The sequence below is a fragment of the Schistocerca cancellata genome, chromosome 1 (assembly GCF_023864275.1).
Source record: "Schistocerca cancellata isolate TAMUIC-IGC-003103 chromosome 1, iqSchCanc2.1, whole genome shotgun sequence".
NCBI classification, from domain to species: domain Eukaryota; kingdom Metazoa; phylum Arthropoda; class Insecta; order Orthoptera; family Acrididae; genus Schistocerca; species Schistocerca cancellata.
In genome coordinates, this window is record NC_064626.1 from 330663645 (window position 1) to 330687392 (window position 23748).

The following is a 23748-nucleotide window of genomic DNA, read 5'->3' on the forward strand; positions in this document are numbered from 1 at the left end:
TTCGAAATAAAAACGATCGACCTTGCACAGTAGTTTGCATGCATAAACAACGGTGTTATGTTCTTGACGAGAAATTTCATTAAATAATCCAACGTCACGATTTGAAACAGTGCTGTATGAAATGATAGTTGGAGTTCCCAACCATTACAGGTCTGCTAAGTGTATTTTCTTTTTTAAAGTGCTATAGAATTCTTAAGTTAACTGATTCTCGCCTTCACACCAAGACAAGAAACAGGGAGGAAATAGTCTACCAAGTGATCGGATAGTAACAACAACAAATACCTCTGCGAGACAGAGTCCACTGCGATGCATTGACAAGCGCTGAATATTACACACTTAAATCAGGATCCAGTCCGTAGCAGTAGTTACCATGGCTAGACATCAGAGATCGCTATGAATCGGGAATTTGACGTCGCATTTGCGATTTTCAAGTACTATAGAATTCCTAAGTTGACTGGTTCTCCCTACAACATTCAGAAGGAGGAGAAAGAGGGAGAACCTACTGCGTGATAGCATAGAGACGACAACAACAAAAAATATCTCTGCAAGACAGAGAGGCACTAAAGATGACACACTTAAACCATGATCCAGTGCATAGTAGTAGTACTCGTAGAAGATGTCATGGCTTGGCGTCAGAGATCGCTATCGGTCGGGAATTTGACGTCGCGATTGGGTTTTCAAGCACTATACAATTCCTAAATGGGTTCTCTACGCTGCATTCGGAATGCATGATAGGATAGAGACAACAGCCAGTACCACTGCAAGACAGAGTCCACTGCGATGTACTGAGAAGCAATAAACACGACAAGCTTAAACCACAATTCAGTCCATAGCAACATGGCTAGTTGTCTGAGATCCCTTAAACACTCGCACATCTCACGCGCTCTTGTCCCGAGGTCCGCACGCATCGTGCCAACCCCCTCATATGCCGCCAGCGCCACTGCTCAGAGGACGGTGAAAACTAACGCCGTGACCGCAGCCGCAGTGGCGGGCGTGCGTGTGTGCCAGAGTGCACCAACCCCGGTCATGAAGGGCGTCTGGGGATGGTTGGAGTGATACGAATTCGGATGTTGTCAATACGTCTTCTGTCACGCAACACGCACGACCGTTTCTGTCGCGCTCACCCAGCACACCGGTCACCCCGCCAGCTCCCGTTGCCGTGGGCAACATCAGACAGGTTGGCGCTTTCTTTGTACCAAACCACATGTCACAGGCTGAGATAATCGATTACTTCTGGTTGCCGACTCCTTGTGACTACTCGTGATTGTGAAACAAGTTGCTGTAGCTTGAATATATACAATAGTTCTAACCAATTCCACCCGATATAGACCCCCCCCCCCCCGCCCCACCCCCGTGTTTAAAAAACCCACTTCATCCAATACAAGTCAGCGATGCTGTTGACCATACACTTCGAATTTCTCATACGAAACGTAGATTTCTTCCTTTTATACATGTCATTTTCAAAGACAGAAGAAATCGAGGCATACACTGTTTTTCGCATCGCTGAAGTATCGTTACTCGTGAAAATTATGTAACAGTATGGCATAGGCTACACTTCCTCTAAATGTTTTCTCATCAGGCAGGAAAAAATCTTTTCTTGCCTGTTACGTCATGCATCAGAGGACTAGAATATTAAGCTCATTTTTGGCTCATGGTGGAATGCTAAGATTTACCACCATCATAGGATACCTCCACACTTTCGTACTCTCTCTTAAGGTAACCAAATTTCTCGTCACATACGAACGTAACACCACAGAGAAGCTGTAAATATTAGGCTTATACTATGTATCACTTTATAAATTCGGTAATACATCTCATTTTATTAAGATGGTTGTTTCTCCCTGTGTACTTGCGAGATTGAAATATCGTTAAACAATATCATCGCAGCGAAAAAAAGCCTGTTTACCTCTCCAAGTCAAGAATCATATCCGTTGCAACCCATCGCTTCCACCCTTCAGGCAGCGTGTTATTGATATCAATTTGATATGCTAATTAATTAAAATGACCATGAGAGTCACTTTGTTTGGTGAGTAATTTTTCCTTTTAAGTAATCAGATTGCATTCACCAAGTTGTTCAAATGGGAATCCCTGGAGGGAAAGTGATGTTATTTTCGAGGAACGCTGTTGAGAACCGACGTTTGAAACTGCCCACAGAAGGATTCTACAGCAGCAACGTACATATCACCAAGGACCGCGCTATTAAAAACATGATCACAATGACTATGTTACCGTTGCCCAGCATAAAAAGCAGTCTTGGTTATACGATCAGACACAAGAGTCACTGATGGCGTTACACTTTGTGGTAGGAATTCCGTCTGCGATTTCGAATCGAGTCTATCTATTCACCCACATACTTGCTTTGTATCCTATGGAGACGTCCTTTTAATGGTTACAGGCACTGGTAAATCATATTCATGCTACTCTCATATCTCGAAGTGAGTCACTCTTTACGAACCGATGTGCTACAAAAAGAACACCAGCGCATCTTGCAACTGCTCCTTAGTCTCTGCCGCTCCCTCCCTGCATCTTTGTCCACGTGATCGCCCCACTTTAAGTCGGAACTGAACGGAAGCTGGTGAGCGCTGTATCTAAGACCTACTGCATGCCATGGAGAAACTGGGTGAGCTGAGTTAACGCTATAGGACTGTGTTTTGACCACTCGGTGGAGATGGGAAAATTCTGTCGTAATTCTTATCAACTGAAGACATAAAGACTGAAAATGAGTCCGTGATCATATTTTTGGCACTTTATTTCACAGGTCCGTCTTGATCACATAAATTTTTATATTTCATGTAGCTATGCACATGTTTAGTTTGACGTTGGTACTACATCAGAATATTTTATAATTTGAGGATGGCAGTATGTAGACATACTTGTTTAGTTGACGTTGATACTACATCAGAATATTTTATGATCTGAAGATGGCAGTGACCGAAACCGGTCATAGTGAAATACAAAAATTTAAGTGATCAAGTCGGACCTGTAAAATAAGGTGTCGTACTTCTTCCAACCGTGTACAATGTACTGTATAAGGCCAGCGCAAAAAGAAGCTTTCTCATGCAACATAAGGTAGTAGAAAGATAGTAAGAGCAGTTATGGTGGTGTTCCTTATCAGGAAAATTAGGAAGACTCAACATCATACAGGAACTGTCTCCAAACTACGTACAGGTATTGCAGTTGGAAGGAGATCTGTGTCTCTCAGGGTACATTCATGTCTGTCGCCCAAATACCGTCTCCATCCCCATTATTTTGTACCATCGAACATCATTTGGTACCATCCTACAGAGATAAACTACGAACTACAAAAACTCCGTTAACGTCATCCGACAGAGAACTCGAGAAGATTTTATGGCTACCGTGTCTCCTAATACACATATCGAAAATAAATAGCAGCTGTATGCTGATATCGAGCATATGTAGCGATCTTATTAAATATACAGGTATTGGTTTACTGGAGTTGGTGGCTAATTATCGAAGTCGCTTTCACAGACCAGTGTAAAACTTAGTCACCTGTACTGCAGTAGAACCATATGCAAATGAATATCAATCACAAGAGAGGGTGCCTGTTTTGTTGTTCGATAAATTAATTTTTTTCTTCTCTGACACATCCACGCAGTGTTTGACTACAGCTACAAACACTGCCATCATTTTGTTTTCTCCACCACAACATCAAGGTCTGTTGTCAGGTGCCGGCCGCGGTGGTCTAGCGGTTCTGGCGCTGCAGTCTGGAACCGCGGGACTGCTACGGTCGCAGGTTCGAATCCTGCCTCGGGCATGGGTGTGTGTGATGTCCTTAGGTTAGTTAGGTTTAAGAAGTTCTAAGTTCTAGGGGACTTATGACCTAAGATGTTGAGTCCCATAGTGCTCAGAGCCATTTGAACCATTTTTTTTTTGACAGGTGCTAAACTGACAATAACACATCTCCATGCATTGGCTCTCACAGAAAGCTGGACATCACATGGTGTAAATTAATATGCTGCTGCTTCCACAAGACTCACAGGATGAGTGAAATAAAAGACAGAGGCAGTGTTTCTTATTGACGAAAAAAATGCGAAAGGCATCGCAACATATAGAAACTGGATGTAGTATCAACGTAAAACTAAACACTCAATATTACGTGGTGAATGTTTACCAAAATATACGCAGGTTCGCCAGAAATGTGACAGACCTCGAGGTGATCTTGAGGAACAAATCAAGGGCAAGAATGGCACTTGGAGGCGTTGCAGGCGTATGACACAGTAAGTAAAGTACACCAATCTGACCAAAAGTATCCAGGCACCCCTATTTAATGCGGAATTAACCAGTATATGTCACGAGAGGTGGACCCGGCACTGTGAGAGGAGGTGGGGATTCTTATGTTATCAGTAGAGAAGAAGCATGAGCAGAGTAGGTCGGTATGAAGAACTCAGTGACTGGGTCGAGTCACTGGTAATCTCCTGAGTGGACATTGAAAACCTTCTGAAGCTGTTCAAATCGATTGCTAGTGATGTGATTGTGATGTGGAAACGCGAATGAACCACCCCAGCTTGGTGTTCGCGTGCTACTTTCGTGAGTAGTTTCGAGCAGCTGTGGAAAGCGGTTGAAGGACGGTGAAACCAAGAATATGCGACAAGGTGTCCACGCTTCGTTACAGAACGCGGCATTCAGAGGCTAGCCCCGCTGGCACATTGTTCAGCGCAAGTGGTTAATCACGGGGATCCACAGATGACGACCCACCGACATGTCAAATACGACTACAGTGGGCATGGGATCATCAAAACTGGACTATGGCTGAAAGGATACATGTCACTTAGTTGGTTGTCTGCCCCCGGTAGCTGAGTGGTCAGCGCGAAAAAATGTCAATCCTAAGGGACCGGATTCGATTCCCGGCTGGGTCGGAGATTTTCTCCGCTCAGGGACTGGGTGTTGTGTTGTCCTAATCATCATCATTTCATCCCCATCGCGCAAGTCGCCGAAGTGGCGTCAAATCGAATGGCTTGCACCCGGTGAACGGTCTACCCGACGAGAGGCCCTAGCCACACGACATTTACATTTATTTAGTTGGACGAATCACGTTTCTTGTTACAGAAATTCGATGGTCGTGTCCGGATACGCTGTGTCACAGGCGACCGGCTACTCTAAAACATGCACCGCGCTACTGTAACATGTTGATGAGGTCAGTGTAATACTAAGGAGGATAACAAATTCAATTGAGAACCCTTGAGAGACATACATGTCTCCATCCAAATAACGTGCACTGCCAGTTGCTCAAAAGGGCACACAAGTTACTACAGCATCTCATTGCATATTATTCTGTGTGACTAAAAGCCTCGTTGGTGATGCACAAACTGTAAGAAGTCAGTGACAACAGCCGCTGGACAATCAGATTGGTAGTTTGTTGGGGTTTCTGCAAATATGTATAAGCCGATCACATGATAGACTGGATCAAACAACATGGCAACCAAGAAGGTGGAACTTATACTTGTGATTCAAGCACCAGCCTAGAAGGAAAAATAAGGTCTCCGATGGCCCTCGTATATCGTTTTGTGTATGATATTTGTTTTAATTCTTTGCAGATTAGTCTTCTTACTACATACCTCACTAAGAATAACAAATTAAATTAAAGAAGATGTGTGATGCTATTTCATTAATCAACTAGTAACGAATGGTCCATAATCAAACTCTGATATTTTACCTATCAGGAGGGACCCTAATTACCATGTGGGCCTCTTTATTGTAAGCTTCAAAGGGGCGAGGTTAGCGGATGTATATACTTTCTCTTCAAAATAAAATGTTCCGTTTTTCTCCTGAAGTTCTGTGGGATCATAATAAAGAAACCTACTCGGTTGTCTAGGAGTCGCCATGTAATTCAGAGAATGGTGGTATAAGTAATGACAACGCTGTGTGTCCTACACTTCTGTCTACCCTCAGTACGGATGGGACCGGCGAATTGCTGTAAGTCACGTCTCCCACCTTCCTGTCGGTCTCACATTACTGGCTGTATTGTGTATCAACATAACGGCCGATCAACACCAAAAAACGCCAACCTCTTTTCGAAATGCATTCCGGTGGACTCCACAGAAACGTGCGGTGCCAGCTTCCCCCCATGGTGCTTGCACTGCTACAGGCGCTGATACTTGCGTGGGACTATTTGCCTCCGCCGATCACATGTCCGTAGGAACATTATCCACGTATCTCTCCGCCAAGCTTGTACTGAAGTAGTCATCTCGTTAGAGAGCGGGCAATTACAACTTCAGCACCAACGAAGGACGATCTCCGCAGCACCTCAATGAGTCGCCAGCACTCACAGCTGGAGTTCTTGCTTCCACTGTCTTCCTAGGATGATACACGTCGGTTGACTTTGATTTTGTGATATTACCAAGTAGTTTTCATCAGTGATGGACGTCCGATTAGACTAGAATAATTTCAGTGTTGTCAGTTATCGCCTATGACGTAGTGATGGCTAAGATTTATTATTTCTGTTGTGGAACCACATCAGGATGATTACAGCTTTTGTGTGTTCGGACTTCACGGAATTGCGCCCTGAGAAATTGTTTCGTTTTCTGTGTTTTTGTAATAAAGTATTCATTATTACCTGGAAATCTTATTTGCGTGTGTGGACTCACTCTGGTCATCGCAGGTGATGGTGACGAGGTTGCTGGACTCTGATGTTTAACATTCCTAGTCTGGTCGAGGACATCTTCAGAATTTCCGTGTCATTTGGCCGCTTTAATAATACTACATTTATCGTAGTTTCACACTAGTTTCACGCTAAATCAAACGGAAAGTTAATTCCGAGCTCCCCATACAATGTGAAGTACGTTAATCACACGTGAGTGATCAGCTGACAGAAAGTTGATCAGCAATCCGAAAGTTGCGGCATGTTGGCACTAGCGATAGGCAGTCCTCGTTTTTAGGAGAGTTTTCCTCCAACAGGCGGAAAACAGCAAAAGACGTTCTGCGACGAAACATACAAGACCTACTGCATGAAGGCCATTACGGCGTTGTTTTGACAAGACGGATGTGTACTGACGAGATATTCACAAAGACATTCAGCACACTCTCACCGACTGCCGCACTTTCCAGAAACTCCAGGAATTTCCAGCCTCCTCCCACGCAGCTCTGGTCACGAATTCGTTTAGACCTTGCAAGTCTCTTCACAGGCACATGACGACTTACCTTCACCGATGCATATAGCAAATTTCCACATATATGCTACTAGAGTTGACACGAGAATAACGCCTGAGCAGAATTCCTGCGTGGAGTGAAGTGTCCGCTGGGATTCGTGAATTCCTCTGTGATTTTGCCACTGAATTTCGCTTGAAAAAGTATTGTTCATCTCTGTTGACGTTAAACTAGGCCTCTGTCGTAAATAAATTTGTTAAGAGGGTTATTTTCTATATGCTCAGCACCTTACCACTCCCACAGCCTGTAGCCCTAGCACTGAACATTTTAAACATAGCAGGTATAAGACATCAGGGCGACGCTGGTTCAAACCTGCAATAGTGGGGCAAATAGAGCATGAGCGAGTTTTGTTTGTGTGGGTTGCCTACATCAGAGGGAAGTATACATTCATGGGCAAACCTTTCCTTTGCCTGAAATGTCTCTAGCCCACTGTTCTACTAGGAGGATTATGAACCTTGGGGATGATCTGTCCTGAGAAACCTCCCCCCCCCCCACCCCTTTCCCTCTCTCTTCTTCTCCAAAACCCTCAGGGAACCACTATTACTCCTCCACCCCTTCGATGATACAGGTACACTTTCAGGCCTTCAATTGATCAATTAATTACCCACCCCTATTCTGGGGAACCACCCAGCCCTCCCCTTTCCTCCCCCACCTGGAAATTGGTAGGAAAAAGACTAAAAGATGAGTAGATTGTGAACGTAGATAGACTACCATGCAGTATGACCATTCATTGCCAACTCTTGAACATATTATATGTAAGTATGAGTCTTGTCATGATGTAACAAACAGTTATGAAGAAGAAACGAGTGGTTTACGCATGATGGAGCCTCAGGCGGACGTTGTTTGCTGCATTTTACATAACTCAAATGCGCCATCAATTCATAAGCACTGTTCTATGGTCTGGGGTTAGTACCAAGAAAAGAGAAATGATCGTGGAACATAAACACGTGCATCCTAAGGCTACATGGTTCTGTGCTTGAAATATGCTTCAATGCTGGAGTCGTGTGGCTTCTGACATACTAGTCATGTGGAATGCAACGCTGTTAATATTCCAATGTATAAAATATATTCCCAGCGTAAGACATACTTTGTTCATGCAGGATTCTCTACGATGAACTGTAGTGACAAACTGTAAAGTGATAAAACTACTACCTTGCACACCAAAGAAAACATCGATTCTTTGTAACAGAAACACTACATAGGTCTCCAGAGGGGTAGGACGCCTGCTGTTAACGAAGTCCAAGGCCGATTAGAGTTCAGAAAATATGACATATTCACAACAGCCGTATAAAATGATTCTGTGTGTGACTTAGAGCAGTATCTATCTGTGATCGTTAACAGCAAGCCTCTCCAAATCCCCAAACCACAGTCATCAGAGGAGTTCCAACTCACATCTAATGAAACATTGCCATTGAGGAAAACCTGTTTCCGTGCCCTCCTCTAGACAAATGGAGATTAGTGCAAGGTAGCCATGTCTCTAGCCCACTGTTCTACTAGGAGGATTATGAACCTTGGGAATGATCTGTCCTGAGAAACCTCCCCCCCCCCACCCCTTTCCCTCTCTCTTCTTCTCCCAAACCCTCAGGGAACCACTATTACTCCTCCTCCCCTTCGATGATACAGGTACACTTTCAGGCCTTCAATTGATCAATTAATTACCCACCCCTATTCTGGGGAACCACCCAGCCCTCCCCTTTCCTCCCCCACCTGGAAATTGGTAGGAAAAAGACTAAAAGATGAGTAGATTGTGAACGTAGATAGACTACCATGCAGTATGACCATTCATTGCCAACTCTTGAACATATTATATGTAAGTATGAGTCTTGTGATGATATAACAAACAGTTATGAAGAAGAAACGAGTGGTTTACGCATGATGGAGCCTCAGGCGGACGTTGTTTGCTGCATTTTACATAACTCTCTGCCACATCTTTGACATAAATCGAATATCCAGTTTCGTATAGGTACGAAACGACTGTTACTTTTCACGTTCGTCCTCTCCTAAATGCAAGCAAATGGATCATCAGGCAGAGGGCAAGTAATAGGATTTTTTAAAAGGGTGGTGTATAAGAAGCGCAAATATTCTCGTAGAAAATCAAACAGCACATGGGTATGTCAGCAATATGACCACATATATATGGAAAACTGTAGAAAAAATGTGGAAGATGACATAAAATCGGTAAAATTCGAGCATAACCTGGCATAATCACGAAAAATTGTTGTGAGATACGTACAAATTGAGGGAAATACGATGAAATATGTAAAATCTCGGAAATCTAGTAAAATTACCGAAACAGAATATACAAAATTAAAGGCAAATACCATGAAAAATTACTGAGAAAAATCAACAAAATTGCGTGTTCTGGAGGAGGAGAGTAGACTGATGCTAAATAATACCTTAATAGTGAAGAGAGGAGGCATTTTAGAGATGTGACGTTAAGGCGAAACGACAATATTATCCCACACATGAGCGATACAGCATATCATGGGACTCCTGTGTGCAATGGTAAGACTAACACGAGTGGTGGTAAATTGGATGAAGACTGTTACATCTTCAGTGGCTACTGATCATGGTGTTTATTTCCTCGTAATATGTCACTGTTCATTCGTATGCATTTTCGGTTGTCGACGATATTTTTATACGGCTGTTGTCAACATTTCCAAATCGTAATCGGCCTTGAACTTCGTTAACAGCAGGTAGCAAACGTCATACCTCTCTGGAAAACTATGTAGTGTTTGTGTTACTAAGAATCGATGTTTTCTTTCGTGTGCAGGGTAGTAGTTTGATCATTTTACAGTTTGTCAGTATAGTTTATCGTGGAGAAACATGCATGGATAATGTATATTTCAGGCGCTGGGTATATATTTCTTACAATGGGATATTAACAGCGTTGCATTCCACACAAATAATAGGGCGGAAACTGCGCTACTTTAGCAGTATAGTGTTTTATAAGTGCAGAACCACGTAGCCATAGGAATGTATGTGTTTGTGTTCCACAGTCATTTCTCTCTTACCAGTACCTTCTTGGTACGAATCCCACACACTAGAACAATACTTCTGAATCGATGGCGCAGTTGACTTATGAAAATGCATCAAACTATGTATGCCTGTCTGGTGCTCCATCGTGCGTAAAGCACACGTTTCTTCTTCATAACCGTGTTATATTATCACAACACTCTCATATCTACTATACACCGATAAGGAATGCTAACCTGCCTTTCACGGGTAAGGCACATACCTGCTAAAGGCAAAAGTCCCGAGTTCGAGTCTCAGTCTACTACACAGGTTTAATCTGCCAGGAAGTTACATATTAGCGCACACTCCACTACAGAGTGAAAACTTCGTTAGTGGAGGGGTGGTTTAGCGATGATCTGGAAATTCTGAAGCATGCTGCCACGTCATTAGTCCGTGTTGAAACTACAGAAAAAACTGGTAAAACTGCTAAAATTGCAACTTTGATGGTTGTTATAGTACATCAATGGTGTCTATTCCATCCCATCCGCCCACAGGTACGCTGTTGATTACCACATAATGATTAACTGAGATCATTATTTGAGAAGAAGAGGCTTAGTGGTAGCAACACTCTCTTGGGATGGCCTACACCGAAACAGTGATCGCGTACATGACTGCAATATGAGGGATCAACCAAAACGGAACACCTAGACATCTATTACCACGTCACTGTGAAAGACGACTTTAAATATAGAGGTCAACTGTTTGGTAACGCCCCACAATCTTGAGATGGGCAGTGATCGTAATGTTTCGGCTCATCATTGCACGTAGTTTCTTACCTAGTTCTGTTCCACTGCAAACCACTCAATATTACGTGGTGAATGTGTACCAAAATATACGCAGGTGTCCCAGAAATGTGACAGACCTCGAGGTGATCTTGAGGAACAAATCAAGGACAAGTATCGGTCATCATCACTGAAGAGCAAACCACATTTCGAGACACTCCACGTACGGCATGTCAGCGTACAAAGTGACGTTTACTGTAGAAAGGAAGGCCTAGTGGCGGGAGCCGTCGCCTGTAACTTCGGCGCTCTGTAGTGTCGTTGGACGACGTTTTCGGACACTGGTTCCTATCCTCGATTTGTTCCTCAAGACACCCTCCACACCCACTTCAAGTTTGGCGCAAAATTTCTGGGACACCGTGTACACAAATTTAAACTTCTAATGCCATTAACACATCATTATTCTCTTACTCTTGGTTATATTACACTCCTATATACAAAAATAACACCTTTCATCAGGTGCAATTTGAACACAGGAACAAGTGAATTCAAATTCACATTGTGAAGAAGAAATGTTGAATACTCAATATTATTAATATGCATTTCGTATGACAATGTTCATTCTGAAATGTTCAAGAATTAATATTTTCTTCGACATACATTTGCCACAATCACACATTAATTTTTGCATAGGCATACTCTGATACTGGAGTCCACTAACGAGGATGAAAACAATTTCTTCATATATTCAATCATCAACAGTGGGTGAAAAGGTTTCTAAGATATGAAAATTAATAGACTGACTAGAGACCGACAATCCCGATTCCAACAGAAGACGTAACTTATAGCTTTCTGCCAACGATATCATCAGTTCCTAAATGTCCCACTTCATTCTGTTTAAGTTTCTGCGTTAACCGCATGTTCACCGCTGCCTTCTTTGGCCCTCTGTGCTGTCGACACAGTGACAGAGACAGTGAAATGATAACGAGACAGATGAAAAGCAAGTAAGTAAACTGTTTGTTATTTCAAAAGTAATCGCTATAGCTGTTAATACATTTATCCCACTTTAAGACAAGACGGTCAATGCCTTCATGGGAAAATCATACGTGGTGATCTAAGGAACCGTGATGGCACCCAGGCGTACACCTCTCCGTCCGAAGTAAATTGACGGCTACGAATGTCTTTCTTCATGACTGCAAAAATATGGAAATACATGTGAGGAGAACAGGATGGAGGATGTGTCTAAGGGCTTCCCAGCGAAACGTCTGCAGCGCAGTCGAAACAACCTAAACAGCCTTGGAAATACGTGGGCCGACATTATCCTGTAACAGAATGACGCCGTGTGCCAGCACTCCACGTGAACACTTTGCAGACATTGAAGCGCACCATCTAGTCCAAACGCTCAGGAATGTTCTATTCTAGGATAATGCCCACCTACATGTTGCCACGACTACACTGCAGACGTTTCGCTGAGAAGCCGTTATACATCCTCCATACAGTTTCGACCTCTCCTCACGTGATTTCCACATTTTTGGAGTCATGAAGAAAGTCATTCGTGGCCGTCGATTTGTTTCAAAGAGTTGCATGTCAGTGTACAATCATGACTCCATAGGCAACGGCAAACATTTTTCCCTGAAGGCATCGATTGTTTTGTCTCGCAGCGGGATAAGTGAATTAACTGTTACGGAGATTGTATTTGAAATAATAAACAGTTTAATCATATTTTTTCTCTGTCTCGTTTCCATTTGACTGTTCCCTATACACTGAAGTGCCAAAGAAACTGGTATCGGCGGACTTAGTCAAATACAGAGATACGTGAACAGGTAGAATATGGCGCAGCGGTCGGCAACGCCTCTATAACACAAAAAGTGTCTGGCGCAATTGTTATATCGGTTACTGCTGCTACAGTGGCAGGTTATCATGATTTAAGTGTGTTTGAACATGGTGTTACAGTTGGCACACGAGCGATGGCACATAGCATCTCCGAGGTAGCGATGAAGTGGGGATTTTCCGGTACAACCATTTCACGAGTGTACCGTGAACATCAGGATCCGCAAAACCATCAAATCTTCGACACTGCTGCGGCGGTAAAAAGATCCTGCAAGAACGGGACCAACGACGACTGAAGAGAACCTTTAAACGTGACAGAAGTGGAAACCTTTCGCAAATTGTTGCAGATTTTAATTCTGGGCCATCAACAAGTGTCAGCGTGCGAACAATTCAATGAAACATCATCGATATGGGCTTTCGGAGCCGAAGGTCCCTCCGTGTACCCTTATGCCTGTACGACGCAAAGCTTTACGCCTCGCCTGGGCCCGTCAGCACCGACATTGGACTGTTGACGACTAGAAACATGTTATCTGGTCAAACGATTCTCGTTTCAAATTGTATCGAGGGCATGGATGTATACGGTTATGGGGACAACTTCGTGAATCCATGTACCTCGCATGTCAGAAAGGAACTCTTCAAGTTGGTGGAGGCTCTGTAATGGTGTGGGACGTCTGCAGTTGGAGTGGTATGGGATCCCTAATACGTGTAGATACGACCTTTGACAGGCAACACGTACGTAAGCAATCTGTCTGATCACCTGCATGCATATATGTCCATTGCGCATCTCGACGAACTTCGACAATTACAGCAGGACAATCTGACACCCCTCACGTCCAAAATTGCTACAGAATGGCTCCAGGAACTCTCTCCTGAGTTTAAACACTTCCTCTGGCCACCAAACTCCCAACCGGCCGTTGTGGCCGAGCGGTTCTAGGCGCTTCAGTCTGGAACCGCGAGACCACTACTGTCGCAGGTTCGAATCCTGCCTCGGGCATTGATGTTTGTGATGTCCTTAGGTTAGCTAGGTTTAAGTAGTTCTACGTTCTAGGGGACTGATGGCCTCAGATGTTAATTCCCATAGTGCTCAGAGCTATTTGAACCATTTGAACCAAACTCCACAAACATGAACATTATTAAACATATCTGGGATGCCTTGCAACGTGCTGTTCGGAAGAGATCTCCACCCCCTCGTACTCTTACGGATTTATGGACAGCCTTGCAGGATTAATGGTGTCCGTTTTCCCCAGCACTACTTCAGTCATTAGTCGAGTCCATGCCACTTCGTGTTGCGGCACTTCTGCATGCTCGCGGGGGTCCCTACACAATATTAGGCAGGTGCACTAGTTTCTTTGGCTCTTCATTGTATGTGCATGATGTACCTGTACAGTTTACAGTATACAGGGTGTCCCAGCTATCTTGTCCACCCAAAATATCTCTGGAACAATAACAGCTATTGGAAAACGACTTTCACCGGTATCAATGTAGGGCTGGGGCCCATGAATGTACATATTTGGAAACATTCTAACACGAAAGCATATGTGTTTTTTAACACAAACTTATGTTTTTTTAAATGGACCTCCTACATTTTTTTCTTCAGCAATCCATAGCATGACAAAGCACATACACAATGGCGTTGATTGCATCGCAATATTCCCATTACATCCCGAGATATTGAGACACGAAGTTGACGCTTGAAACACCCGACATGCGCTGCTAGCGCACGTCCTGAGGCTTAGGCGTGAACCCCATGCTGCCCGCAATCGCGATGTGATTGACATGCGTAATCACACTTCCATACTTATCAAGAGGTCCGAAACGAATAATACGGTCTGCTGTCATCCTGAATTAACGTCGTACATTCCAGCAGGTATTTATCCCATAGGCTTGGGGTGATGCGGTTCTGTAACATATCTGTGTACCGCAACGTCAGTCACAAAGTTAACTTCGCTTATCGTTAATCCGTTACTAAAAAGGTAATGCCGTTCAACGTTAAAACTTTACTTTACTGTAGATCTAGCGCAAGTGACAGTTCATCATTCACTCGTAATAGTAAAATTCATGTTGATGGTTTTAGTGAAACGAGCAAGTGGACTAAAAGTTTTACCGTTGTTTAGGTAAAAATGTTTTGATTTGGGAAGTTCAGATAGGACATAGAAGATGAATGTAAACATGTTTAACCAATCAGTTTTATTATCACAAATTATCAATGTTATGTTTATCTAATGCGTTAAATGACAAATTGTTGCAAACAAATGTTTCTTAACATCACTGGGTAAAATAGCCCTTTGTAGAAACTTCCACTATGATACCAGCACTACATACTAAACATAGCGTTCAGATCTCATGCTCAAAGTGATGCCCCTTGGCTTGCATACATAGGGTCACTCTGCGGATGAAGGATACCCTACTGAAGGATACCCTACTTCGTACTACTGTTTCCTCTTTGATGGCTGTACAAGCATCAATAATGCGTTGCTTCATGTCCTCTGGTGTTGTTGGTTCACGTTGGTAAACAACATCCTCCACTGCTCCCCAAAGAAAATAATCCAGCGGTGTAAGATCCGGAGATCAGGCAGGCCACCTAACTGGGCCACCTCGTCCAATCCACCTACCAGGGAACTTACGATTCAGAAGTCGTTGTGCTCGTAAGGCGTTATGTGCAGGGCATCCGTCATGCTGATACCACATGACCATTCTCCAGTTCAGAGGTACGGTGTCCAAGAGGACAGGAAGATTGTGTCATATAAATCTGGAGTATTGTCTGCCATTTTTGATGCCATTTATAAAGAAAGGTCCGATAATGGTATCTCCAATAATCCCACACCAAACATTAACTTTCCACGGACGTTGATGCTCTACCTGACGGAGCCATTTTGGATTGTCTGCGAACCAATAGTGCATATTCCTCATATTGACAATTCCTTTGTTGGAGAATGATGCCTCGTCGGTAAAGACAACACTGCAAAAAAATTTGGATTAGTCAGAAGTTTTTGCTGAGCCCACCGACTACATGTTACCCTATTGCGGAAGTCATTTCCATGAAGATCCTGGTGTAAATGAACATGGTAAGGATGAAATTTATGACGTTTAAGAATACGCTGTGCACTTGATTTCGACACACTAACTTCACGTTCAATTTGACGTGTGCTGATTTGAGGATTCACAGCTATGGTAGCGAGCACAGAAACTTCAGCACGTTCATCTGTGCGTGTTCTAGGACGATGTCGAGGTCTTGGATTTAAGCTTCCCGTTTCACGTAGACGAGATGTGAGACGACCAAACATCCGGCGCGAAGGCGATGGCTTGTCAGGGAATCGTCTTCTGTACAGTCGTTCTGCCTGAACAGCATTTCATCCACCTACAACAGGATACAGTACAGGTATGTAGAGTAGGGTAGAAAACAGACATATTAACTTAATAATCATAATGTTCGCTAACAGTACTATCAACAAACAAGCAATCTCATAACGTATTTCCCGTCAACGTACATTCTCCATAGATCAGCAGCATTTCTACCATATCTTCATGTGTGTACATTATACTGTACGGTATACGTTCCACAACACAACGTTTATTCACAATGTGTACTACCTCCGTGCCGTCACTAGATTACTCTGATGCACGACTACACTGGCAAGCGGTGTATTGCACGCCAAAGCAACAACAAATGGGATGCTCGGAGGGTGGTGGAGTACAGTTTGCATGGGTCGCAAATCATCAACAAGGCGAAGTGGTAACTGTGGCAGTAGTGGGAACTACGTTGGACACTTGACTAGGTAGAGCCAGGCTCTGCGCGACAGGCACACTGGGGCCATATAACGCATTAGATAAACCTCATTTTGGGTGTGCAGGATAAATAAGACAACCTGACGGGTGTACACCGATCGCCTGGTTCATATTGTGTACGTAGATACGTAAAACGTGCAAGAGGGAAACCATTATGTGCTTATGAGAGTTGATGGCAGCAGACCGTATTATTCGTTTCGGACCTCTTGATAAGTATGGAGGTGTGATTACGCATGTCAACCACATCGTGATTACGGGCAGCATGGGGTTCACGCCTGAGTCTCAGGACCTGCGTTAGCAGCGCATGTCGGATGTTTCAAGCGTCAACTTCGCGTCTCAATATCTCGGGATGTAATGGGAATATTGCGATGCAATCAACGCCATTGTGTATCACGCTATGGATTGCTGAGGAAAAAATATAGGAGGTCCATTTAAAAAAACATAAGTTTGTGTTAAAAAACACATATGCTTTCGTTTTAGAATGTTTCCAAATATGTACATTCATGGTCCCCAGCCGTACATTGATACCGGTGAAAGTCGTTTTCCAATAGCTGTTATTTATTGTTCCAGAGATATTTTGGGTGGACAAGATAGCTGGGACACCCTGTATAATTTGATCCTGGCTAATATAATAGGTATAATATTTAATGGGAGATATGGTTAGTGACTGTTTCCATATCACTATTGTAGTTGTGATTTTTTATGCTCTTTTATTGGTTAAGACTGTAACATAACCTCATATGGTGTACTTTGTTATACTGTGAGTACTTACTTGACATTTTATGTTAGGTGATGATCGAAACTGCCAGTTAGTGAGCGGTTTTTTTCAATCGTCAGCTCATTTTCGTCAGCGTCATCTTTTTTATTTACTGGCCGTGGGGCACCGTTCGCATACAATAATTTTCGCTCTTACGTACATTTTATACATCCGTGTGACCTAGGCGATGGACATGCCACATAGGCAAGTACAACTCTGAATTTTTAATTTATTACTCAGCTATAATTTCTTGTGGCATACGTGCCAACTAAGACCGTTTTATCGAAAGAAGTTGTCCGTTCCCTTGATGTTATAATGCTGCATCTGGCTGTGTAAGACAGCAGGTTACGTGCAGGAGGAGCGTTGAGGTTAGAGGAAATCACTTGTTGTGTTTGGTTACATTAGAAAAACGTCGATCAAAATTGCAAGCTCTGTCCTTCACTGGCACCATAGTAGTTGGGGCGTGTTTCCAACATAACTTCTTTGTGGACAATGGTGTGAAATGTCGCAACTGTATTTTTAAACTGACGACCTCTTTTCCCCTCCAAGAACGGCTTAATATTCTAATGAACCTAATATTCTAATGAACGCTCCGTAAAATTGCCATTTCTTTTCTATCGTGTCCATGCACAATCTGGCCTTGCACGGAGATGCCATTTTCACGATAAAATCGTACTCATCGCATGCTGGCTGAGAGTTACACATAACAAGCACTATCTTATCAGGAAAGCAGTAGCTAATCAGTACGAGGTCAGCTGTATCGCTGGAACTGAAGCAGCATTGCTCACTAGTGTTGTGACCGTTGAACTACGTGCGCCTTACCATTCCGTGTACCCGCAGAGCATGGAGACGCCGGAGGGCTTTAGGATAGTGCGCGCGCAGCCATCAGACCGCGACCGTGTGGAGCGGCTGGCGAGGACCGCCTTCTACCCGGACGAGCCGATGAACGTGGCTCTGGGCAACACCAGGGGGCCGCCCACGGACCAGCTGCTGTTCCTCTCGGCGCTCGACGAACCTCACTCGCTGATCGCCGAGGACACCAGCACCGGAGAGGCCGTCGGCATGTGCATCAACGGCATCGTCTCGCCCGAAGTCCACGAGAAGAAGAAACAACTGCAGGTGCGCCGCCCTAGTAAGAGTAAGGCTGCGTCTGAATTATCGTACTACATATTCCTCTAGTTATTCGCGTTTGTTCTTCACTACTTTCCATATCTTCTGTGAATATTTTGACCTCTGTACCACTAAGCTCAAATAATGTAATTACAATCGGACTTTCTGTGTAATGTTGTTTCCTTCTTAATTACACTACTGGCCATTAAAATTTCTACACCAAGAACATGACGTGCTACACACGCGAAATTTAACCGACAGAATGAAGATGCTGTGATATGCAAATGATTAGCTTTTCAGAGCATTCACACAAAGTTGGCGCCGGTGGCGACACCTACAACGTGCTGACAAAAAAATGGCTCTGAGCACTATGGGACTTAACAGCTGAGGTCATCAGTCCCCTAGAACTTAGAACTACTTAAACCTAACTAACCTAAGGACATCACACACATCCATGCCCGAGGCAGGATTCGAACCTGCGACCGTAGCGGTCGCGCGGCTCCAGACTGAAGCGCCTAGAACCGCTCGGCCACCAGAAGCCGGCGCTTGCTGACATGAGGAAAGTTTCCAGCCGATTTCTCATACACAAACAGCAGTTGACCGGCGTTGCCTGGTGAAATGTTGTTGTGATGCCTCGTGTAAGGAGGAGAAATGCGTACCATCACGTTTCCGACTTTGATAAAGCTCGGATTGTAACGTATCGCGATTGCGGTTTATCGTATCGCGACATTGCTGCTCACGTTGGTCGAGATCCAGGCTATGGAATCGGTGGGTTCAGGAGGGTAATACGGAACGCCGTGCTGGATCCCAATGGTCTCGTATCACTAGCACTCGAGATGACAGGAATCTTATCCGCATGGCTGTAACGGATCGTGCAGCCTCTTCTCGATCCCTGAATCAACAGATGGGGACGGTTGCAAGACAACAACCACCTGCAAGAACAGTTCGACGACGTTTGCAACAGCATGGACTATCAGCTCGTAGACCATGGCTGCGGTTACCCTTGATGCTGCATCACAGACAGGAGAGCCTGCGATCGCGTACTCAACGACGAAACTGTTTGCACGAATGGCAAAACTTCATTTTATCGAATGAATCCAGGTTCTGTTTACAGCATCACGATGGTCGCATCCGTGTTTGGCGACATCGCGGTGAACGCACATTGGAAGCGTGTATTCGTCATCGCCATACTGGCGTATCACCCGGCGTGATGGTATGGGGTGCCATTGGTTACACGTCTCGGTCACCTCTTGTTCGCATTGACGGCACTTTGAACAGTGAACGTCACATTTCGGTTGTGTTACGACCAGTGGCTCCACCTTTCATTCGATCCCTACGAAACCCTACATTTCAGCCTAATAAAGCACGACCGCATGTTGCAGGTCCTGTACGGGCCTTTCTGGATACAGAAAATGTTCGACTGCTGCCCTGGCCAGCACATTCTCCAGATCTCTCACCAATTGAAAACGTCTGGTCAATGGTGGCCGAGCAACTGGTTCGTCACAATACGCCAGTCACTACTCTTGATGAACTGTGGTATCGTGTTGAAGCTGCATGGGCAACTGTACCTGTATACGCCATCCAAGCTCTGTCTGACTCAATGCCCAGGCGTATCAAGACCGTTATTACGGCCAGAGGTGGTTGTTCTGGGTACTGATATCTCAGGATTTATGCACCCAAATTGCGTGAAAATGTAATCACATGTCAGTTCTAGTATAATATATTTGTCCAATGAATACCCTTTTATTATCTGCTTTTCTTCTTGGTGTTGCAATTTTAATGGCCAGTAGTGTATAATTCATTGTGCAAAGTAGAATTGCGAGCTCAGCAAGGCCGGCCGGAGTGGCCGTGCGGTTCTGGGCGCTACAGTCTGGAACCGAGCGACCGCTACGGTCGCAGGTTCGAATCCGCTCGGGCATGGATGTGTGTGATGTCCTTAGGTTAGTTAGGTTTAATTAGTTCTAAGTTCTAGGCGACTGATGATCTCAGACGTTAAGTCGCGTAGTGCTCAGAGCCATTTGAACCATTTGAGACAGCAGAGGTTGGTCTTCCTGCTGACGTTCTACAACCTATGCACTCGCTAGTTACAGCTAAAATCGCGACGTGGAAGATGAATCGCTTAACCGCTATCCGTCATCTAAAAGACTTGGCGGAAGTTTTCTCTTGCATTTGGACCTACCTATCTGGAACGTGTGTCCTTCACAAAACCCTTTACGACCTCTATACAAAAGGGCATATTTACATTTGTAATCATATGAACTTTGCCCCGTTAAGGCCGCCTGGCGGCCTTACTAACCATCCTGGGAGTGTCATACAATTAAAGATAAGTAAATAAATAAATAAAAAAGAACTGTTGATGCAGTTCGTGGATTAAGGATAGCGTCTTTCACTACTTATCAAACTATGATGGGTCCAGGTTCTATCCTCCCAGGTTCTATCCCAGCTACTGCATAAATTTTGAGTAAATATCATCAGCAAGGTTAGCGTAAGAATTCCGTTACTGGAAATCAAATTCGTCCTACGATCAGCCTTGTCAAAGAGAGCGGAAGAGTGGACAGAGGTATGGGATGTACTGTTGTCTTATGTGTGGGAAATTGCCCCTAAAATTCGGAGGAATTAGGAATTATCAATGGCATGAGGATGCAGAAGGCCTTCTGCATTGGAAACCACTGAATTAAAGACATACCATGTCTGTCCAAGAAAATAAGGCCTGTAGTGTAAAAAATTTCATACTGCTCCCTCCACTGATAAAAGAAATTCTGGTTTAGTCACCCATATGAATCTCTGGGAGGGAATGCCAAAGGAGGGCAACCGTAACTAAAAATCTGAAAGATCAATGAAAAAAAAATCCTACAAATTGGAGCGTCGTGTATCAAGAATATGGTAGGAAATCTAAAAATCTGACAAGAGAGGCTGTAAGTTTCAGTCTTTTAGTAGACTCAGTAACGTGAAATGGAAAGAAGATAAGGATTTGTGGTCAGACGAATACAGGACAATATAGACAATAGCCAAAAATAGTATATTGCTGGAAAGACGTCCTGAATAGAATGGTAGGTCAGAGAGTGCGTTACTTTGGGCTATTCTGATCAGAATCGATAAGATACCAACAACAACAACAATAATTCAGGTATACGACGGGAATTCAAAAGTGAGTTAAGTATTCGTATGTCAGGTCAAGAAACTTTTATTGAATCCTACACTTGTAAATGCTACACATACATAGGTAGCATTATTTTTCAGCTTGGTTGCCAAGTCTCTGTAAATTCCGGCCGGAGCGTTCCATCAATGGTGCAGTTCCTCGGTGATAGTAATCCGTTGCTTGGTCATGGAGCTATTAGAGAACCACTGTGTAAACTTCATCGTTGAAAAATCTCTTTCGCTCTAATGTTCTTTCAGACTGCGGAAAATACGCCAATGAGCCGACACATTATGACCACCTGATTCAACAGCGTGTCCTTCGACTTTTCAAACACAGCACAACAGACATTCTGCTTGGCATGGATTCTACAGGCCCTAGACAGGATTTCAGAAGAATGTGGCACTACATGTCTACTTACAGATCAAGCAATTCCCTCAGATTACGGGATGGTGGTTTACGGGCATACAGCTAACGCCCGATGTGTGTTCCAAAGAGTACACATTGGGCCCATTTCCTGGCCAAGCCATGAATGTGAGGTCACTGTAATGCCCATAAAACTACTGTAGTACGATTCTGATCTTGAAACACCAACAGTTACCCTGTAGGAATATGTCATCGCCATAGTGAGCGACTTTAAGCGATGCAGGTGATCCACAATAATGTTCACGCAGTTCATTGCTCTTGTGATGCCTTCGATTACCACCGCAGGTCTCGTGGAAAACCAACTAAATGTACCAGCATCATTCTGCCTCACCGACCTGCATCTGTGGTCCTGTCAATGTTTCATGTAACCATTTGCCGGGATGACGCCGTGTAAGGTCCCAACCATCGACCTGGTGTAACAATAGATGCGATTCACTCGACAGGCGACAGGCTGCTGTTGACCCATGGCGGAAACTTAGTGATGCTGTGCCCATCGCAATTATAACTGACGATGTTGTTGGGTCAACGCAAGAACATATAGGGGTTGTATGATTTGGAGGTCCCTGTTCATCAGTAACCTTTGAAGTCACCAATTTTCTACTGGTTTGATGCTGCCCGCTTCGAATTTCTCTTCTGTGTCAACCTCTTCATCTCAGAGTAGCACTTGCAACCTACATCCGGAACTATTTGTTGGATGTATTCCAATTTCAGTCTTCCTCTACAGTTTTTCCCTCTACAGCTCTCACCAGTTCCATGGAAGTGAGTCGCTGATGTCTGAACAGTTGTCCTATCATTCCGTACCTTCTGCTTGTCAATTAACTTTTTATACCTGGGATTCACAGTCATGTAGATCTTTATAAAAGACATAATATTTACGCCAGTGACTGTAACACTTAGGGTCACGAATGTTTTTAACAGTAATGACAACGACATATAATTGTGTAAGCTCATTTTAAATTGACATGTCCTAAAGCCACAAAAATCTGCACTTGATAATGTTCTAGGGCCGAAATTGCAATCGTGAAATAAAGAAAGTTTTACAGTCACTGGCGTAAATATGATGTCTTTTAAAAAGTTCTCCTTGTCAGTTTTTACACATATTCCTTTCCTCACCGATTATTCCTTACCTTATCAATCCACCTAAGTTTCAAAATTTGTCTGTAGCACCACATTTTAAATCCTTCGATTCTCTTCAGTTCTGGTTTTCCTACAGTCCACGTTTTACATACATACAATGCTGTGCTCTAAACGTACATTCTCTTAAGTTTGTGCCGCAAATCAAGGCCTATGTTTGATACTAGTAGAATTTTCTTGGCCAGGAATGCCCTATTGCCGGTGTTACTCTGCTTTTGATGTCCTACTTCCTACGTCCGTCATTGTTTTTTTGCTACCTAGATAGTAGAATTCCTAAACTTCATCTACTTATCTACTTCGTTACCACCAATCCTGATGTTAAGTTTCTCGCTGTTCTCATTTTTGCTACTTCTTATGACTTTCTTCGCTTTATTATCAGTCAGTTTTCTCTACTCATTAGAGTTTTCATTCTGTTCAGCAGATCCTGTAATTCTTCTTCACCTTCACTCAGGATAGCAATGTCATCAGCAAATTCTTTCACCTAGAATTTTGATTCCACTCCTGAACCGTTTTTTATTTCCATCATTGCTTCTTTCGTGTACTGATTGAACAGTAGGGGCGAAAAACTATATCCCTGTCTTACAACCCTTTGAATCCGAGCACTTCGTTCATGGTCGTCCACTCTTATTATTCCCTCTTGGCTCTTGTACATATTGAACATATATTTCCAG

At 43.7% G+C, this 23748-nt stretch overlaps 1 protein-coding gene across 1 annotated transcript in view; it reads left to right on the forward strand.

Moving 5' to 3' along the window:
• LOC126161302 (uncharacterized) overlaps nt 1–23748 on the forward strand; it is an 83616-nt gene that overhangs the window by 34513 nt on the left and 25355 nt on the right. Inside the window, exon 2 of the mRNA XM_049917053.1 lies at nt 18112–18390. Coding sequence (XP_049773010.1) covers nt 18115–18390 — 276 coding nt within the window. The 5' untranslated portion in view covers nt 18112–18114. The remainder of the gene's footprint in view (nt 1–18111; nt 18391–23748) is intronic.